Raw genomic sequence first — 19,673 nt, forward strand, 5'->3', positions numbered from 1 at the left:
AACTCCATCATTAAAAGTTAAAATTAGAAGGCTTATGTACCTAATTTGGTAGGGAAAAGGGAGGGGGTGAAAAGGCTTCTGTGGGAAGAACAAATAAGTTTCTTTATGAAAGACAGATAAGAAATTTTGTGATAATGTTAGTTTGTGCTGGTGAGAGCAGTCTTTGCTGCTTCAGGACCATGAAACTCCCCTGCAGAGAGAATATGGTAGGTTTACTCTTTTGTCCTTGCTGGAAGTAAAAGCCACCCTGAAGAAGTTTGTGGCAGCCTCATTTCCCAGAAGCTGCTGTTAGTCTGATAAGGGATACTCTAAGAAACCTTTTTTTTTTTTTTTTTTTTTTTTTTGCATCTGTTGAATCCAAGATGTCTTCAGCTTAAAATAATATTTATACCAACTCTGGGGTTCTGAGTGGATCCCCACAATACCGTACTTGAAGATATTTTGAAGTTAAGGTAATCCCTGCTTTTAGATAGTGGGTTTTGTGTGTCCAAACTGAAGTACTGTAGTGCCATAGGCTCAACACAGGCTGTCCATGCTCTATAATATCCTAACCACATACTAGTATATTCTATTTTGCCCTTTGATCAGCTACTGAGAGAAAATTCCAAGTACTGTAGTGGGAAAAGGGAGTCAGAGGTCTCTATTAAGCATCAGTGAGTAAGTAGGATAGAGTAAGTCCAGATTCCTACCAGAAAAGAACCAGGAGAATATATCAGAGATTTATTACAAGGAATTGGTTAGCAGTTGGGGCTGGTTAAGCAATACTAAAGTACATAGCATAGGCCATCAGAAAGGGGTGATCTTGAGCAGGCTGGAACCTCTTGGGAATATGTGTGTCCACAAGCAAGTCAGAAAAGAAGATCCAGGGGTAGGAAGAGGAATTGTAGACTCAGCTGCTGTTTTGGAGTCTCTTCTTCAGAAAAGACGTAAACATTCTTTTAATGGTCTCTCCCAGACTAAATCCAGCCAACCCAGGATAAGCTCTCTTTTGATTGAAGTCAACTGATTAGGGACTTTTTTTTAAAATATATTTTATTGATTTTTTACAGAGAGGAAGGGAGAGGGGGAGAGAGCCAGAAATATCAATAAAAGAGAAACATCAATCAGCTGCCTCCTGCACGCCCTCCCCCTCCCCCATTGGGGACGTGCTCACAACCAAGGTACATGCCCTTGACTGGAATTGAACCCGGGACCCTTGAGTCCGCAGACCAACGCTCTATCCACTGAGCCAAACCGGTTAGGGCTGATTAGGGACTTTAATCATATCTACAAAAAGCCCTTCACGCCGAGACCGGTTTGGCTCAGTGGATGGAGCGTCGGCCTCCGGACTGAAGGGTCCCAGGTTCGATTCCGGTCAGGGGCATGTGCCTTGGTTGCGGGCATATCCCCAGTGGGGGGTGTGCAGGAGGCAGCTGATTGATGTTTCTCTCTCATCGATGTTTCTGGCTCTCTATCCCTCTCTCTTCCTCTCTGTAAAAAATCAATAAAATATATTTAAAAAAAAAAAAAAAAAAAAAAAAGCCCTTCACAGCAGCACCTAGACAGTGTATGATTGTGTATGCTACCGAATGCAGTTGCCGCCCTCTGTCTTCTAACTCCCAAGAGAAAATATCCTTTGTCTTCTCCTTAATGGGAAACATACTAGAAAGAGAATTCTGGGGACTGTAGTTCAATCCAGCCAAGTTAACATATCAGAAAGCGGTCACAGATGATTAAATATGTCATGGTAAAAATCGTATATTGCTTTAAATGGCTTTTAATCCTTACATTTATAAAGAAGAGGTATAGCCCAGCCAGTGTTGCTCAGTGGTTGAGCATTCACCTATGAACCAGGAGGTCACACTTTGATTCCTGGTCAATGCACACGCCCTGGTTGCAGGCTTGATCCCCAGTAGAGGGTGTGCAGGAGGCAGCTGATCAGTGCTTATCATCATTGATGTTTCTATCTCTCTCCCTCTCTCTTCCTTTCTGAAATCAATAAAAATATATTCTCTTTTTTTTAAAGAAGAGTTCTAGAATTAATAGCACCATATTGGTTAATGTAAATTAAAGAATAAAAATCTGGCCATCACCCAAAAACTTAATGGTCATAAATACTTTGTTAGGATATGTGTTTACCAAAGAAATATTAGACATTTCTCATAGTTATATTCTGTTTTGCCTTAGGGTACTTTTCGAGATCACACAAGAAGATGTTTTATTTCTAGCGTCACCTCTGACCTTTGATCCCTCAGTTGTGGAAATATTTGTTGCTCTATCAAGTGGTGCCTCTCTGCTTATTGTACCAACTTCTGTCAAAGTGCTCCCATCGCAATTAGCTGCTGTTCTCTTTTCCCGTCACAGAGTGACTGTTTTGCAGGTACATTTTAGGAGCAAATGAAATGTTTAGTCTTCATGATTCATTATTTTAAGTGTTTTAGAGAATATTTTACATTCCTGCAATTCTTTACAATGGATTAATGATAATCTAGTTAGGTTATCAAAGGCTATCTCCTGATGATCTCACTTTTTTTGTTTGAGAATGTAAAAAAACAAATCAGTTAATTCTGGCTAGAAAATTATTTTATTGTATATTTTATACATGCTGTTATAACTAGAGGAACTTGGCTTTTACTCAGATCTGTGGGGATATGCTGCGTTTCCTGTCTTAAAGTTTAAGTTTATTGTCTTTATCACTAAAACCTAATTTAAGTATGTTAAATTATAATTGAGTTAGGCATTTTTAAAGATTTAAAAAATATATACCTGAAAGTATGTTACTGCTACACAAGCCTTAAGATAGTAATTGTAGGTAGTTAGGCACTGGAGAGAAATAACAAAATTATATGCATATCATGATAAACTAAAATTACCAGTTTTATATCTAGTATAATGAGACTCAAGAGGATGTTAAATTTCTGCCCAAAACACAAAATTTGATATTGACTTTTTTTTTGGCAATGTGTTTTTCATCCTAAAAAAACAAAAACGAAAACGTGTGTGTGTGTATGTATATATATGAATGTATATGTATTCATTCACAGAATGACTCACCAACAGATGAGAATTTATATCCGTTGATGTATTGCTATACTCATCTATAATAATAATCTATAATAATAAAAGCGTAATGTGCTAATTAGAGTGGATGTCCTCCTGGACGAAGCCGGGGCTGCGAGGGAAGCCCAGATCCCGGGTGCCAGAGGGAAGCCAATGCCAGCAGCCAGGGGAAGGAAGGCCTACTCTTGCACAAATTTCGTGCATCTGGCCTCTGGTTTCATTTATATATCTCTGTGTGTGTGGCATTTCGTTACAGCAGCCTGAACAGACTAAGTAAGAAAAAAAGGAATGAACTATTGATACACACAACATAGGATAATCACAAAGTATTTATGTTACGTGAAAGAAGCCAGGTCAAAAAAAAAAAAAAAAGAAGCCAGGTCAAATCAGAATACATGTTGTATGATTACATTTTTATACAATTTTATAAAATTCTAACTGATCATTAGTAACAGAAAATAGATCAGCAGTTATCTGGGGAAGGGGTCTAGTTGAAGGGAAGAATTATAATGGTACATAGGTAATTTTAGAATATATGTTAAGATAAACATATAGGTATATGTTTATTATTTGGATTGTGATGGTTTCACAGATATATCTATATATCTCAAAATTTATATTGTATACCTTAAATATGTACAATTCATTGTATGTCAGTTATACCTCAATAAAACTGTTTTTAAAAAGTTCATGTTGTTTTTCTTAGGCATTTTTTTTAACCCATTTTATATACTTTTTGCATAGAGATAATGGAAAAGGGAATGTAAATTGATTTTATAGATTTTTGTCATTTTTATCTATAAACCTTTTTGTCCAAACTATATAATGAAATGTAACTAGTATTTTTCTTAAGTTTTTGGCTAGAGCAAAATTTATATCCACTTTAAAAAGATATTGCTTCCTCAGGAGTTTTCAGCTATGATTTGCCATGTAATAAACATAGGCTTAATTTCCATGTGGGCTTCCAATGTTAAGCTTTGAACCAATCATTGCATTATTTACTTTTTTTAAAGATGTAATTATTAAATTAAATACATAATTATTTTTATGTATCTACAGGCAACACCGACATTGCTTAGAAGATTTGGATCTCAGCTTATCAAATCGACTGTTTTATCAGCCAGTACTTCTCTTCGAGTATTAGCCCTTGGTGGTGAAGCTTTTCCGTCACTGACTGTTCTCAAAGGCTGGAGAGAAGTAGGCAATAGAACACAAATATTTAATGTTTATGGTATCACAGAGGTATCAAGTTGGGCGACTTTTTACAGGATTCCAGAGGAGATTCTTAACTCTACTTTGAAGTAAGGGTTTTAATTACTAAACAGGGTAGAAAGAAACTGTTTTTCCAGTATCTTAACACTAATAGTGTTTTGATAGGCACTGGGATAATAATTTTAGAACACTATTATCTAAAATTTTAAGCTGGGAGTCCAGAACCTTTCTTATTATATCTGGTGCTATAGATCCTGCTAGAACTTTTTGTGACTAAACAGCAAGAAATAACAGATCTAACCTTTTCTTCTTGGCAGTCTTTGAATTAGAGCATAATAAAAACTTTTTATTTCTTTATTTGATACTATGTGATTTAAATACATTAGAAAATATTCTATTTAAATGAAAACTTTTAAATCTGGTTTGGGTTGTGTTTTCACAGATGTGAATTGCCTGTACAACTGGGATTTCCACTGCTTGGAACAGTGGTTGAAGTCAGAGATGCTAGTGGTTTCAGAATTGAAGAAGGCAATGGCCAAGTATTTTTAGGTTGTTTTATATATATTGATAGGGAATGATTTTATTTTTCAAGAAAAAAAATCTGTGTTACTTTTATTTCCCCCAGTTTTTCTTATGTTTAGTATTCTTTTCAGTGATGATAATTTTAAATCTCAGTCTCATCTTCATAGTGGTGAAACATTTAATAAGTTATCATAATTATTTCAGATAACAGTGTCTAAGGGAAGATATGAGTAATTTAGAAACTGTTACTTGGACCTTTATATTTATAGCTAAAATTCTATTTAATCAGAGTTGTTAGACTTTTTAAAGTCACATCTATGATTTTAGAAACAAAATTTTTTATAATTTTACTTGCGGTTATTATCTCTAATTTTATAATATTTAAAAGTGAGCCCCCTTTTCTTATAAATATTAAAAATTTGAAACTGAGTAACTGAACTTTTGGGGATATTACTGAGTTGATGGTTTTAATATATTTTCCATGCACTTTTTTATTATTACATTGATGTTTATATCTGTGGAGGTGGCAGAAACAGAGTATGTTTTCTGGATGGCGAAGTGACAGTGCCACTTGGCACAATGCGAGCCACAGGCGACTTTGTGACTGTGAAAGATGGAGAGTTATTCTTCTTGGGACGAAAGGACAGTCAGATCAAACGTCATGGCAAGCGTCTTAACACTGAACTTGTGCAACAGGTAGAATTATTTAAATATTAAGTACCTACTATATATGCAGATATTAGAGGCAGCCACCAGTAATTATCTATGCCAGTATTTTCTATCAGTATCATTTAAGCCTAAGATTTTTGTAAAAGTGATGAATTACAATAATAGGTATGGATAATTCAGCATGTCCTTTATTGCCAGCATGAAGTGACAAATTGGATTTTGTTAACTGAATATTAATTGGCTTATTTTGCTATAAAAGCTATTATTTTTGAAAAAATGTTAAGAACCGTGTGTTCTAATAATAGTAATAGCAAAATAAAAAAAAATCTCTAGTGTATTTCACAATTTAATTTGACTGTGTTGATTTCAGACATGATAAGTTTGAGCAATAGGAAGTTTGTGTTTAAATGTCCTCATTGGGACTTAAGAACACAAACAGCAGAGTGGTGGTTGCCAGAGGGAATGGGGTGGGGGGAGAAGGGGTCCTAATATAAGGTGACAGGGAGAAGATTTGACTTTGGGTGGTGGGCACACGGTGCAGTATACAGATCTTGTAATATAGAAACCCACACATGGAACCAACCTATATGTTGACCAATGTTCCCCAATCAGTTTAATAAATGAAATAAAATAAAAATGTCCTCATTGGTAAATTGGGATAATCTCTCTCATAGGTTGCTGAAGGACTTCAACAAGTAGAGTCATGTGCAGTTATATGGTATAATCAGGAAAAATTAATTCTGTTCATGGTGTCAAAAAATGAGTTAGTAAAGAATTACATCTTTAAAGAACTAGAGACACATCTTCCAAGCCACGCAATCCCAGATGAGCTTGTGCTGATTGATTCTCTACCATTCACATCTCATGGTAAAATAATTTAAAGCAGATATGGTTTAGTGCCAAAAGATACTAATTGTATTCATAAGTAGTTTAAAGGCCATGTAAATCCTTTTTATAAGTAATAGAATATAATGTGGTAAACCCTCAGTTAAATGCTTTGTATAATTAACTCATTTCTAGAAAATCTTGTGAGGAGGTATTATTTGCAGATGTGGAAAGTAAGGTTTAAAGAGAACAAGTAATTTTCCCAAAATCACATTGCTGGTTAGTGGTAGAGTTGAAGTTGTGTTTAGGATTGCTTAACTTCAAAACATTTGCTCTTGATTACCATATTATATTGCCTTCCCAATTTCATCTTTATTTAATATTTACTTTAAAATGCAATAATTGTTTGGTTAATAGTGCCATTTCTTTAACTCTTTAAATGAGGGACATTAATCTTATTTCTTATCTGTGTATTTATTACCCATTACATTCTTGTTAGCATGGTACTACTTTCTTTAGAACTGATTATCTATGAGAAACTGTTCTATAGGATTTCTAACCTTTACACTGAAAAATGTATGTATTCTTGTGACTAACGAAGATTTCAATATAAATTTTAAAAGTATTTCTCTTTCACATTAAGGCAAAATTGATGTTTCTGAGTTAAACAAGATCTATTTAAACTACACAAACTTGAAGTCTGAGCATAAGCTCAAAGGAAAAGAGGAACTTTGGGGAAAATTACAGCATTTGTGGAAGGTACACTTTTTAAGATACAAACTTGCTATTGTAAAGAGGTCATTTAATATCTTTAGGGAATGAGCATTGTAATAAGTTTGAAAAATATTTCTAAGAATGTTATTGCTGCCCAGGTGGTAAGAAGTATAGCTTCATTTATTCAATTTGTATTAAAATAAGAGTTAGGTTCTCTACCGTAAGATTAGAGTAAGCTCCCTATAAAGAAATTTACTGGAAGTGAGGTAATCATAAAAGGCATAAGTAGACAAAACCTATCTTGACATAACTTTCCCCTAAAAAGGCCAGTGGAGTGTAGTAACATTTTTGTCAAGAGTTTAGAAAATAGCTAAATTTTGCTATACCATAATCTATTGTATAAGGGCTTATTACATCATTATTCCAGAAGTAATTTCAGCTGCAACATGTGTGCTTCTGCTTAAAGGAATTTATATATAAATATAAAAGTTTATATATTTATATGTAAATATATATAAATTCTGATTTAATTTCATAGACTAATGTTCATATTTATGATAATTTTTGAAATATATGTATTTTTTTATTACAACCATAATAAGTCAATACAATTTTTCTTAGATAAAATGTGGAGTTTTTCTAAGGGGATCTGAAAAGTGGGTGTAATTATATGTATGTTGTTGTCTGAAAATAAAGGATATCTAGATAAGAGTCTTAATCCACTTTATTTTTAAATTTTAGAAAAGAATTTTGATTTATATGAAGCAAATGCAGATAAACATTGTTCTCATAGAAATATCAGATATTAGTAATTTTATGACTAGTGAATCAGATGTTTTTATAATTCTACTCCCTATTTTATGGTTAGGAAAACTGCTCAAAGGGAAGTGTAATTTGAAGTTTTAGAGTGAGTTTGTGACAAAATTGGTAGCATAAATATGGTCTTCTTTACTATAAAGAAAATGTTAAATTTTATTTTAATTATTAAAAATATTTTGTGTGTCATATTCATTTCATTAATGTAGATACTATCTATATATACCTGTGAATGTTGAATTCTTTTGGTTTTTGTCCTTTATTTCACCATATTTCTCCCTTCTCTCATTTGTAGTCTATTCTGAGTCTCTCAGAAGATCCTTTGAAGGTTCCTGATGAGTCACTCTTCTTAAATAGTGGTGGAGATTCCTTGAAGTCCATACGGCTCCTCAATGAGATTGAAAAACTTGTTGGCACATCAGTACCTGGGCTCCTGGAAATTATCCTTAGCAAATCCATTTTAGAGATTTATAGTCACATCCTTCAGACAGTGTTTCCAGATGAAGATCTGACATTTTGTGAGAATTATGCCACTAAAAGAAAATTCAGCAACGTTAATCAAGAGGAAACCAGTGGAAAATCTTTACCTCAGAAATCAGACATGCCTTTAAATTTAGACAACGGGATAAATGCTTTTATTGCACTGAGCAGAGGGAGTCAGATTTTGTCTATGAATGCTACTAGGTTTTTAACTAAGTTAAAACATTGCCCTTCAGCCTGTTCTTCTGATTTAATTTCACAGACTGCTATTAAAAAAGTGAAAAGCTTAAATCCTCCAGCTCTTCTTGGGAAGTCAAAAGATTCAACCTATGTTGAAAAAGTTTGTGAAGATGGGACATCTGTGATAAGGGCTGAGACAATGGAATTACGTGTCAGGTGGAGGGCAGACACAGGCAAATGTGTAGATGCTTCTCCTCTTGTCGTAATACCAGCTGTTAATAAGTCATCTGCAACTGTGTACATTGGCTCCCATTCTCACAGAATGACGGCAGTTGACCTTTACTCTGGGAAGGTGAAATGGGAACAGCTTTTGGGAGATCGAATTGAATCCTCAGCATGTGTATCTAAGTGTGGAAACTTTATTGTAGTAGGTAAGTTGGGTAAGTCTCTGAATTTGAGGTTTATAGAGTTAAATTTAATTCCCATATGATACTACTAGTTAGGACTAACAAATAATTAAACAAAAACTTGTGTATGGGGGATTTAGTTGTTGTCAAAGAAGAATAGTTCACCATGTGCTGATTCTCACAGAGTGGGGCATGGGATCAGAGTCCCTGGATTTGAACCTAGCTGTAAAGCTGTTACCAGCTCTGTGACCTTTGACAAGTTGCTGAACCTCTTAGAACTTCAGTTTTCTCTTGAGTTTATGGGCGTAATAAATAAAACATGTTGCTGTATCACAAGTTATCTCAAAACTTAATGGTTTAGAGTAACTAATATTTATTGACTCTCACAGTTTTTGTGGGTCAGGAATGTAGGAGGGGCTTGGCTGGAAATTCCAGCTCAGGGTCTCATACGGCTGCAGCCATCTGAAGGCTTGACTTGGGCTGGAAAGTCTGCTCACTCACATTGATGCTAACAGGAGGTGTTAGTTCTTTGTTGGATTTTGGCAGGAAGCTTTCAGTTTCTGGACACATGGTCCTTTCCATAGGCTGCTTGAATACCCCATAACATGGCAGCTAACTTCCCTCAGAGTGAGTGATCCAAGAGAGAATGAGGAGGAATGCTGTACTTTTATGACTTAGTCTCCAAAGTTGCGTATCATCATTTTTGCTTTATTCTGTTCGTTAGAAGTGCATCATTAAGTCTAATCCACCCTCAGAGGTGTGGGGGAGGTTGGGAGATTAAGCTCTTAAAGGGAGAGTATCAAATAATTTGTGGACAAATTTTAAAACTACCACAGTCATTATGGAGCTTTTGATAAGAGTAAATGACATAATTGCTTATGAATCTCTTAGTACATGGGTAGGCACAGACTAAGTGCTCATTAAGTGTTTACTGCTACCCAGTTTCATTAAAGTATGGGTGACTTTTACTCTACTAGGAATATGAGGGTCTAAGTGTAATGCCTCTCCTTTTTATTCCCCAAACTACATTAGGTTTCACTTTATGTAGTTTTTGAATCTGTTCAGACTAAGTGCTTAGAAATATATCTCCCCTACTTGTGTTCTCCTAGCTGGGATCTACTTGAATCTGCATTTCATCCTTCCCTTTTGAACATCTACTTTTTGAAAATTATGCTACAGGAAATGTTGAATTACACACGTGAATGATCATGAGTAATCCCCATGCATGTAAGTCAGCTCATTGAAGTTCCTGTTTGCATCCCAAGTGTCTAGACTCAGAGCTTATGGCACATGGTGGTCACTTAATACTTTAACCATTTTAAAAATTAATGTATAATTTATATACAGTAAAACTCACCCTTTTTAGTATATAGTTTTGTGTTTTGACAAATGCATACCTTCCTGTAATCATTACCACTGTCAAGAGTTCATTACTCCAAAAATTCGGTGTCACTTGGTAGTCCTCTTTCCTGCTACCCCTAACCCCCAGGTAACTACTGATTTGTTTTCTGTCCCTCTGGTTTTGCTTTTTCCAGAAAGTCATATAAATGAAATCATACATTATGTAACTTTTGAGTCTGACTTCTCTTACTGAGTACAATGTGTTGGAGATTCATCCATGTTATCTATAATAATAAAAGCATAATATATTAATTAGACTGGACGACCTTCTGGATGAAGCTGTGGTGGCGGAGGCCAAGGCAGAGGCAGCCACCACGGCTGCGGGGGCTGAGCCCCTTGCACGAATTTTGTGCATCGGGCCTCTAGTTGTATGTATAAATAGTTTCTTTTTTGTTGACTATTTCATTGTATGGATGTACCACAGTTTGTGTATCCATTCACATTTGGGTTATTTCCAGTTTTTAGTAATTATGAATAATTACAATAAGCATTTGTGAACAGAATTTTGTGTGAATATAAGTTTTTGTTTCACTTGGGTCAGTACCTAGGAGGGGGAGGTTGTATGGTAAATGTAGGTTTTAATTTATAGAAACGACCAAATTATTTTCCAAAGTGATTGAACCACTTTGCCTTCCTACCATCAATGTATGAGAAGTCCAGTTGCTCCACATCCTTGTCAGCACTTGGTATTGTCAGTTTAATAATATTTTTTTAAAAACGTTGTAGCCACCCTGATAGGTATGCGGTGATATCTCATTGTGGTTTTATTTTCATTTCTCTGATGATAGTGATGTTACCACCTTTTCATATACCTGTTAGGCATTTCTATGTCTTCTTTTGTGAAGTCTGTTCAGGTTCTTAGCCCATTTTTTACTTGGGTTATTTGCTTATTGTTCATGTATCGTTTTCCTAATTTCATTGAATTATCTGTATTCTTTTGTAGCTCTCTGAGCTTTTTAAAAACAATTGCTTTGAATTCTTTGTCAAAGATCTCATAGATTTCCACTTCTCTTGTGTCAGTCACTATAAATTTATTATGTTCCTTTGGTGGTATCATGTTTCCTCGATATTTCATGTTCCTTGTAGTCTTGCATTGATGTCTTCACACTGGAAGAAGTAGCCACGTCTTCCAGACTTTATGGACTGCCTTCTTTAGAGAAAGATCTTAACTTGTGTGTCGGTAAGAGGGCACTGGCTCGGTGAGGTGCACTGTTGTGTCGAGTCTGGTGTTGGGTCCAGGGTCATATGGGAAGTCAGTCCCGGGGACACCAGCTCCAAGGGGGTGCCTGTGCAGCAGTTCCAGTGCTGGGGGGGGGGGGGGTCCTTGGTGGCGCTGGCTCCAGAGGGGCGCAGTGGCATGGCCTCTGGAAAGCTCCAGCAGCTGTAGTCCACATTGATGAAGTTTTTAAAAGTTTTTTCATTCAGGTATTTATGTGCTGGTATTTTACTGTGCTTTAAATTTGCATTTCCCTTGTGACTAATAATGCTGCCACTCTTTTTAGAAGCTTACTTGCCATCTATATATCTTATTAAGTGTCTGTCCACATCTTTTACCCATTTTTAATTTGTTATGTTTGTTTACTTAGTGGGTTTTGAGAATTCTTTATGTATTCTGGATATATATTTATCAGATGTTTTGCATTTTTTTTCCCAGTCTGTGGCTTCTTTTTCATTCTCTTAACATAGTGTCTTTTGAAGAGAAATTCTTAACTTTAATAAAGTTCAGTTTATCATTTTTTCCTTTTATGGCTCATGCTTTTGATGTCATATCTAAGAAATCTTCACCTAACCCAAGGTCACAAAATTTTCTTCTGGAATTGAACTGAACTGAAAGACATTTTTATTACCTTGCTGAGTCCTTAGGTGTCCTACTATATATAGGACATTTCTCTTCACCATCACTAAGCAGACCACTCTCTTGAGCAAGCAGTAATTGCCAGAAAAACAACAACAACAAAACCAGCACAGCAAGTGTTCTGGAAATTGGGCCTCAAGTAAGCAGCAGTGGTTAAACCCATAGGCAGAACCATCTAGATTCTAGAGAGTGATGAGCCAGTGCCCAATGGAAACCTGAGTGATCTTTCTTTGTAGATTTTGACTACCCATACTTCCACCTAGGTTATTTTGGCAACACCAAGTCAGGGACACCTGCCCTATATTCTCATCCATATCAGCAGTTTGGGCAAAGCAGTCTGGTGTTGCTGTTAGGAGCACAGGCTCGGGAGATGGATTTCTTAGGTTCAAAATCTCTCCCATATATTAGCTGAGTAGTTCTGCCCTGGTAACTTCATTTCTGTGCTTCAATTTTGTCATCTATAAAATGTAGATATAATAGCCCTTGCTTCATTGTGAGAATTACATGAGTTAATAGATGTAAAATTTTTAGAATAGCACCCTTCACAAGGTAAAAGCTCAGTAAACTTTGGCTATTGTTAATGTTAGCATTTTTTGAACATCTTTGCACTGGGTGTTTATTCACATTATATTATCTTAATTGTCACAATAACCCTGGGAGTAGACGTATACAAATTCAGCAGAAAAATAATCTGAGGCTCAGCGATACTGGGTAATTTGCTCAAGGATGTCCATGACAGGATTTGAGTCGGTCCGTCAAGCCTCTCTCCACTGCAGCATGCTTCATTGTTTCATTAGTGGTGAAGCACCTAATAATAAGGTGCCACTCTGCCAGAGTGCTTCAGTTAGTTGAGTGTCATCACGTACTGAAAAGTTGCTGGTTCGATTCCCAGTCACAGCACAACCTGGGTTGCGGGTTCAGGCCCAGGTCAGGGCACAAAGACAACCAATCAATGTTTCTCTTCCTCTCCCTCTCCTATCCTCTCTAAAATAAAAAAATGTATATATTATTTTTAAAAGGTGTACCTACTAAATGGTATTTTACACAAGTGATTACTGTTCGGTGTTTCCGCCTTACATTGCTGAAATTTAAATCTGAGCTAAACATAGACCCCAAGTACACATGAAGAGTATCTAATACAAATTGCCATGATTTAGGCTAAAGAAATACTTTCCAGTGGGCTGTCTAAATCCCATCTTTTACATTTTGTTTCCCAACAGGCTGTTATAATGGGTTAGTTTATGTCCTAAAAAGTAATAATGGAGAAAAACACTGGACGTTTACTACTGAGGATGCTGTCAAAAGCTCGGCAACCATGGATCCAACCACAGGATTCCTTTACTTTGGCTCTCATGACCAGCATGCATATGCTTTGGATATTTATGTAAGGATTTGCCTCATCAGTTTCATATGAGGAAGAGTGTCAAACTGTCAGGTGCTCTTGACTAAGGGAGCAGGTGTTAACTATTTTCCAAGTTTAGCATTGTGGTCTTAAAAGAATAAAGAGTTAATAACAGTCATACCTTAAAACTCTCTTACCTAATTTTCACAAATCCTTTTGCTACTCAGAGTTCTGAAATATAAAGAACTTGGGATCATCATCTTGACAATAGAAAAGAGTTACAAAGGAAAATATCAATAAGACCTGATTACATAAAAATATTTAAAAATTTAGAATTATACAATTTAAAAGTAGTAAGTTGGGGGGGGGGATGGAAACAAATGTGACAGATAAAACTAATTTATATTTATAAGTATGAATGAAAATAAAGAGCAAATACAAATTTATAAGAAAAGACCCAGATAGGGAAATAGGGGACTCCAAAGAAGAAATGGCTAGTAAATGTATTTAAATATTTAAATCCTTTAATGATCAAAGGAATGAAAATTAAAAATGATGAGAGAAATAAATGGTATTAGATTAGAATGATAGCATTAATGCTGAGGTTGTGACTAGTGAAAGCCTCTGAGGAGAACAATTTGGCCATAGGTAACAATTTCATATCCTTTGATTCAGTAAAACTCTCCTGGGAATCTATCCTGGCAAAATAATCAGAAACATGACCCCTATGTTCATAGCAGCACAATTTACAATAGCTAAAGATTTGGAAACAGCCTAAGTGCCCATCAGCAGATGAGTGGATTAAAAACAGTGGTACATCTACACAATGGAATACTACGCCGCTATAAAAAAGAAGGAACTTTTACCATTTGCAACAACATGGATGGAACTGGAGAGCATTATGCTAAGCAAAATAAGCCAGTCAGAGAAAGATAAATATCACATGATCTCACTCATGTGGGATATAATGATCAATATAATTTGATGAACAAGAATAGATTGATCTAGAGACAAATGGTAGGGGAGTGGGGGTTAGAGAGCAACTAAAGGACCTGTATGCATGCATATTAGCATAACCAATGGACACAGACACTGGGGCGGTAGGGCCTTGCCCTGGATAGAAATGGCTGGGGCGGGGGAGGGGGGAAGTCAATTGGGGAAAAAGGAGACATGTAAAACTTTAGACAATAAAAAAAAAATAATCGGGAATATGTGCATCATGATGTCTATTTCCAGGTTGTTTATAATGACAAGAAATTAATTCCAAACACTTTTTAATGGTAAGGTAGTAAGATAAATAATTTTATTTTTATATGGAATATTGTGCATTAAAGTAAATTTAAAGAGAAAAAATTAGATACCAAGTGTATATTCCAAATGATCTCAACTATCCTAAATTGTGTGTGTGTGTGTGTGTGTGTGTGTGTGTGTGTCAAAAAAATCAAAGGGAAAATGCTGAACTGTTAACAGCATTTATACTGTTGATCTTTATACTAACTTGATTTGCCACAGTAAGCATGTATTACTTTTATATTAAAAATAAAAACTTGCCCTGGCTGGTGTTGCTGAGTGATTAGAACTTTGGCCCACAAACCGAAGGGTTGCAGGTTCAATTCCCAGTCAAGGACACATATCTGGGTTTCAGGTTCGATCTCTGGCCCATGGGCAACCAATTGATGTGTCTCTCTCACATCGATGTTTCTTTCTCCCTGCCTCCCATTCTCCCTTCCACTCTCTCTAAAAATCAATGGAAAAAATATCCTCGGTAAGGATTAAAAAATAATAAAAATAAAAACTTAGTTAAATAGATAAAGCATATAATAGATGGGATATGTGAATTTGTTAACCACCCGCAGAAACCAATTAATTTGCTTCCTTATTTGCAGGAAAAGAAGTGTGTGTGGAAGTTAAAATGTGGAGGAACTATCTTTTCTTCGCCTTGTTTGAACTTGATTCCGTATCACTTGTATTTTGCTACACTGGGAGGACTTTTACTGGCTGTAAATCCTGTAGGCATAAAATAATTTATATTGATTTTATTACCTATTTTTCTTTAATATTCTTTATTTTTATTTTGAATTATGAAAATTGAGGTAGTTTTGGTTAGCCAAAGCCCAGATATCACTAAACCAGAACTCATTAAGAATGACATGAAGTCTAGAAAGCTGACAGAAATCAACTAAGATCTGTGCATGTCTTTTATCTATTTTTTAAATTGACAGGATTTTCTCATTCACATTAGAAGTTAGGATGGCCTAAGGATAGATATGTGCTAGTTATTTCTTTCCTGGCTTTAGTGCAGGTTTTTATCTTAGCTCTCATAGATAGCATTGATTGATTTTATAGCTGTGTAAATGTGTACTAGCCTCTTTTATATCAGCATGTCATTAGAGCATTTTCTGATGTTTTCTAGCTTTGCCTCCTAGAGATTTATGAGTTTGTTTTATACAGGGTAATTGATTAGAAAGATTGAAATGCTATGAATTGCTTTTTGTCCCTGACAGGCCACTGGAAATGCAGTTTGGAAACATTGCTGTGGAAAACCACTCTTCTCTTCCCCAAGGTGTTGCCTGCAGTATGTTTGTGTTGGCTGTGTAGATGGGAATTTACTTTGCTTTACTCACTTTGGAGAACAGGTAAATTTTCCTGGTTCTATTTTATGTATCTTTCTCAAAGGAATAGTAGTTGGTGACAACTGAAGTAAAATTTTAAATGTCATTATTCAATTCATGTTAAAAACTAGTTCTGTTTTGTCAGGCCATGGGTTTCTTTCTTTTCTTTCTTTCTTTTTGAATCCTCGCCTGAGGACATGCTAGAGAAACAGAGATCCATGTGAGAGGGAAACATTAATTGGTTGCCTTACCATATGTGCCAGACTGGGGATCAAACCCACACCCAGCTATGTGCACAGGACGATGCTCAACCAACTGCGCCACTCTGGCCAAGTCATACGTTTCTTAATTTGTGAATTGGTGCAATAGATCTCAAAGATTCTATCCAAACGTTGTTACACTTGTGCTATTCCCCTCCTCCCAGTTTTTAAAAATTTGCAGCTTGAAACCAGTTTTATTATAACTTCTATTGAGGTTACGAAAATTTAAGAAGTCCCTTTTTCTATGAAAACCAAAATCTCTTGTGTAACCCTCATTGCCTTGTATGGGGATCCCATATTCAACGTCATGACTAGCAGGGCAGGCTCCTTCTGGGTCCCCGTATATTAGATCTTTTGTTGGGAGCAGTATCTCCACTCCTTTAGGTACCTGCAAGTGACTGTCATTTTGGCACAACTGCAGCTGTGGTTTTGATTTGGGGGACTGCTTTGTCGGTTTGAGAGGGCACTAGCTCCAACACGAGTGAGCCCATTGATGGCTAGAGTCGATTCTGTGTGCTCTTCACTCACCCCTCCTTGCCTAGCAGATTCTTTTGCTCTGTGTGACAGTTACTTTTTAAAATCTTTTATTTTGTTCACATAATGTTTTTATTTACAAAGTAGTTTGTATATATTCCTAAGAAGTGAGAAGAGGCAAATGCTATTATTCCCGTTTGTTTGGACGAACCTGAGAAAGGTTAACGTGACTTTGTCCAGGTCAGGCACAGAACTGAGATTACAAATCATACTAGAGGCCTGGCGCCTGGGCCTGACCTGCGATCAGGGCCATCTTCCCAGCTGCCGGGGAAGGGACTGAGAGATCGGCTGTTCTTGCCTGCTCGCGGGCCCTGCCCCCCCGCGGGTCACCCTCAGTATGTGGGGCAACCGGCGGGGTGGGGGCCTTGGCCTGGTGCTGCCTGCATCCCCCACCACCCAACCCCGGTTCCCCGTTTGCCATCAGGCGATCAGAGCCTGCCAGCTGGGGAAAGGGACCAAGAGGTGGTCATTATGCCTCATAGTAACTGGTCCAGTGGTCGTTCTGGTCATTCTGCCATTAGTAACAATTTACATATTGCCCTTTTATTATATAGGATAGAGGCCTGGTGCGCGGGTCGGGGCCAGCTGACCTGCCCTGATGGGGGCCCCAGATCTGGGTGGGAGTCCCCACTGGGGGGCAGGGCCAGCTGGGGGCTTGGGCCACGGGTGGTTTGCAGGCCGGCCACACCCCCGATCTGGGTGGGGGTGTCCCTACTGGAGGGTGGGGCCAGCTGGGGTGAGGGGCCGCCGGGGGTTTGTAGGCTGGCCACGCCCCCAATCGGGGTGGGGTCTCTGCTGGGGGGTGGGACCAGCCGGGGCGAGGGGCTGGTAGTTCTGGTCTCTGGTTGTTCTGCCATTTAGGTCACTGGGCTTTTATTATATAGGATTTCATTAATATGCCCATTCTTTATTATTATTATGCTGCTATTAACTGTGCATTTGTAAACACTATCTTAGACTCATGCCTTTTCTTCAAAACTAGAGGCCCAGTGCACAAATTCGTGTGGGTGGGGTCCCTAAGCCTGGCCAGTGATCGGACCGATCAGGGCGGTGGGAAGTTGGCCTGCCAGAGGGAGGGGCTGCGGGAGGTTGGCTGGAGGTGGTGGTGGTGGGGGGGAGGGGCCACGGGAGGTTCCAATCAGGGTGATGGGGGCCTGCTGGCTGGGGGGAGGGGCCACAGGAGGTTGGCTGGCCAGCCCCCATCAGGATCATCGGGGCTGGACCGCTGTAGGAAGGGACCGCAGGAGGTTGGCTGGCCAGGCGGAGGGACTGCAGGAGGTTGGCCAGCCGGCCCCCATCGGGGTCATCGGGTGGCCAACCAGGGGGAGGGACTGTGGGAGGTTGGCCAACCACAGGGAGGGATTGGGGAGGTTGGCCGGCTAGGGGGAGGGGCCGCGGGAGGTTGGCTGTGGGAGTGCACTGACCACCAGGGGGTAGCTCCTGCGTTGAGCATCTGCCCCCTGGTGGTCAGTGTGTGTCATAGTGACTGGTCAACCGGTCGTTCTGGTTGTTCGGATCATTCGGTCTCTTAGGCTTTTATATATATAGATATTGGCCAACAGATTTTAGTAACTTTGAAATAAGTAAATAGTAGATATCTACAGGTCAGACACATGTCTCATAGCTTCTTGTTTTAAAGCTTTAATTATTGAACATGAACTCTTCTTTTCAGTCCACTTCCTTCCTTCTCCCTACATCAGGAGACTAACAATATGATACAGTTTTTGATAAGACACATTGAAAACTCATTGCAGTTTTATTTTTGAACTCAGTGTCTCAGAACATACTAGTAATAACTTTTGAATGGGGTTCAAATTATTTCATATTATGCATAGCAATGACTCATGTAATAAGGATACTTCGATATTTTGTGCTAGATTTTACCACTGGGACAGAGGTCAAATCTGAGGGTCCACTTTTCAGAAAAAGCCATTTTTTTTCTGTGTAGTTATCATTCAATAGCCTACATCTCTTACATTTTAATTGAGAATTTCATAAAGATTTAATATACAGAATTGTTGAAATGAGATGAATTAATTATTTCTGCTGTTATAACCCTTCAGGTTTGGCAATTCTCTACCAGTGAACCCATCTTTTCATCCCCATGTCCTTCCACATCAGAGCAAGAAATATTTTTTGGTTCCCATGATTGCTTTATCTACTGTTGTACTATGAAAGGTCATCTCCAATGGAAATTTGAAACTACCTCAAGGGTATATTCAACACCATTTGCTTTCCATAACAAGTATAGCAATGAAATGTTGCTGGCAGCAGCATCTACTGATGGAAAACTATGGATCTTGGAATCTAAGAGTGGACAATTGCAAAGTATATATGAACTTCCTGGAGAGGTATTCTCTTCTCCTGTGGTTTGGGAATCAATGCTTATTATTGGATGTAGAAATAATTATGTTTATTGTCTAGACTTATTGGGTAGCAATAAAAAATAATCAAGTACAGTCTTTATTAGAATATATCTGAGATGTTTAAAAATATTTACCATTATAAAGCATGTGGATGGTCTTATTTTATGATAAAGATTATATTTTGTTTAAGAAACTTGTCTATTACACTTTATTGGAGAACAACCATATTTTATTTCCTGTAGGAGCAACAATACTTGAAAAGGAGTTATAAAACAAAACATCAATAAATTACGCTACAGGTATTTTTTTTTTTTTTTATAGAAGACCTCTGGAAAACAAGATCAGAATATACTTAGTGGCTTAAAAACTTAATCTGTGAGGTAATATACCATTCACTCATTTATACTGAGATTCATAACATGATTTTTAAAGGTAGGAG

At 37.4% G+C, this 19,673-nt stretch overlaps 1 protein-coding gene across 1 annotated transcript in view; it reads left to right on the top strand.

The window, feature by feature from the left end:
- AASDH (aminoadipate-semialdehyde dehydrogenase) overlaps positions 1–19,031 on the top strand; it is a 28,073-nt gene extending 9,042 nt beyond the window's left edge. Inside the window, exons 5-14 of the mRNA XM_054728914.1 lie at positions 2,167–2,359; positions 4,099–4,340; positions 4,694–4,800; positions 5,297–5,469; positions 6,117–6,309; positions 6,911–7,026; positions 8,093–8,888; positions 15,349–15,471; positions 15,967–16,098; positions 18,932–19,031. Of these exons, the coding sequence (XP_054584889.1) occupies positions 2,167–2,359; positions 4,099–4,340; positions 4,694–4,800; positions 5,297–5,469; positions 6,117–6,309; positions 6,911–7,026; positions 8,093–8,888; positions 15,349–15,471; positions 15,967–16,098; positions 18,932–18,954 (2,098 nt within the window). The 3' untranslated portion in view covers positions 18,955–19,031. The remainder of the gene's footprint in view (positions 1–2,166; positions 2,360–4,098; positions 4,341–4,693; positions 4,801–5,296; positions 5,470–6,116; positions 6,310–6,910; positions 7,027–8,092; positions 8,889–15,348; positions 15,472–15,966; positions 16,099–18,931) is intronic.
- The last annotated feature ends 642 nt before the right edge of the window (positions 19,032–19,673 follow it).

Source organism: Eptesicus fuscus, chromosome 2 (genome assembly GCF_027574615.1).
Source record: "Eptesicus fuscus isolate TK198812 chromosome 2, DD_ASM_mEF_20220401, whole genome shotgun sequence".
NCBI lineage: Eukaryota > Metazoa > Chordata > Mammalia > Chiroptera > Vespertilionidae > Eptesicus > Eptesicus fuscus.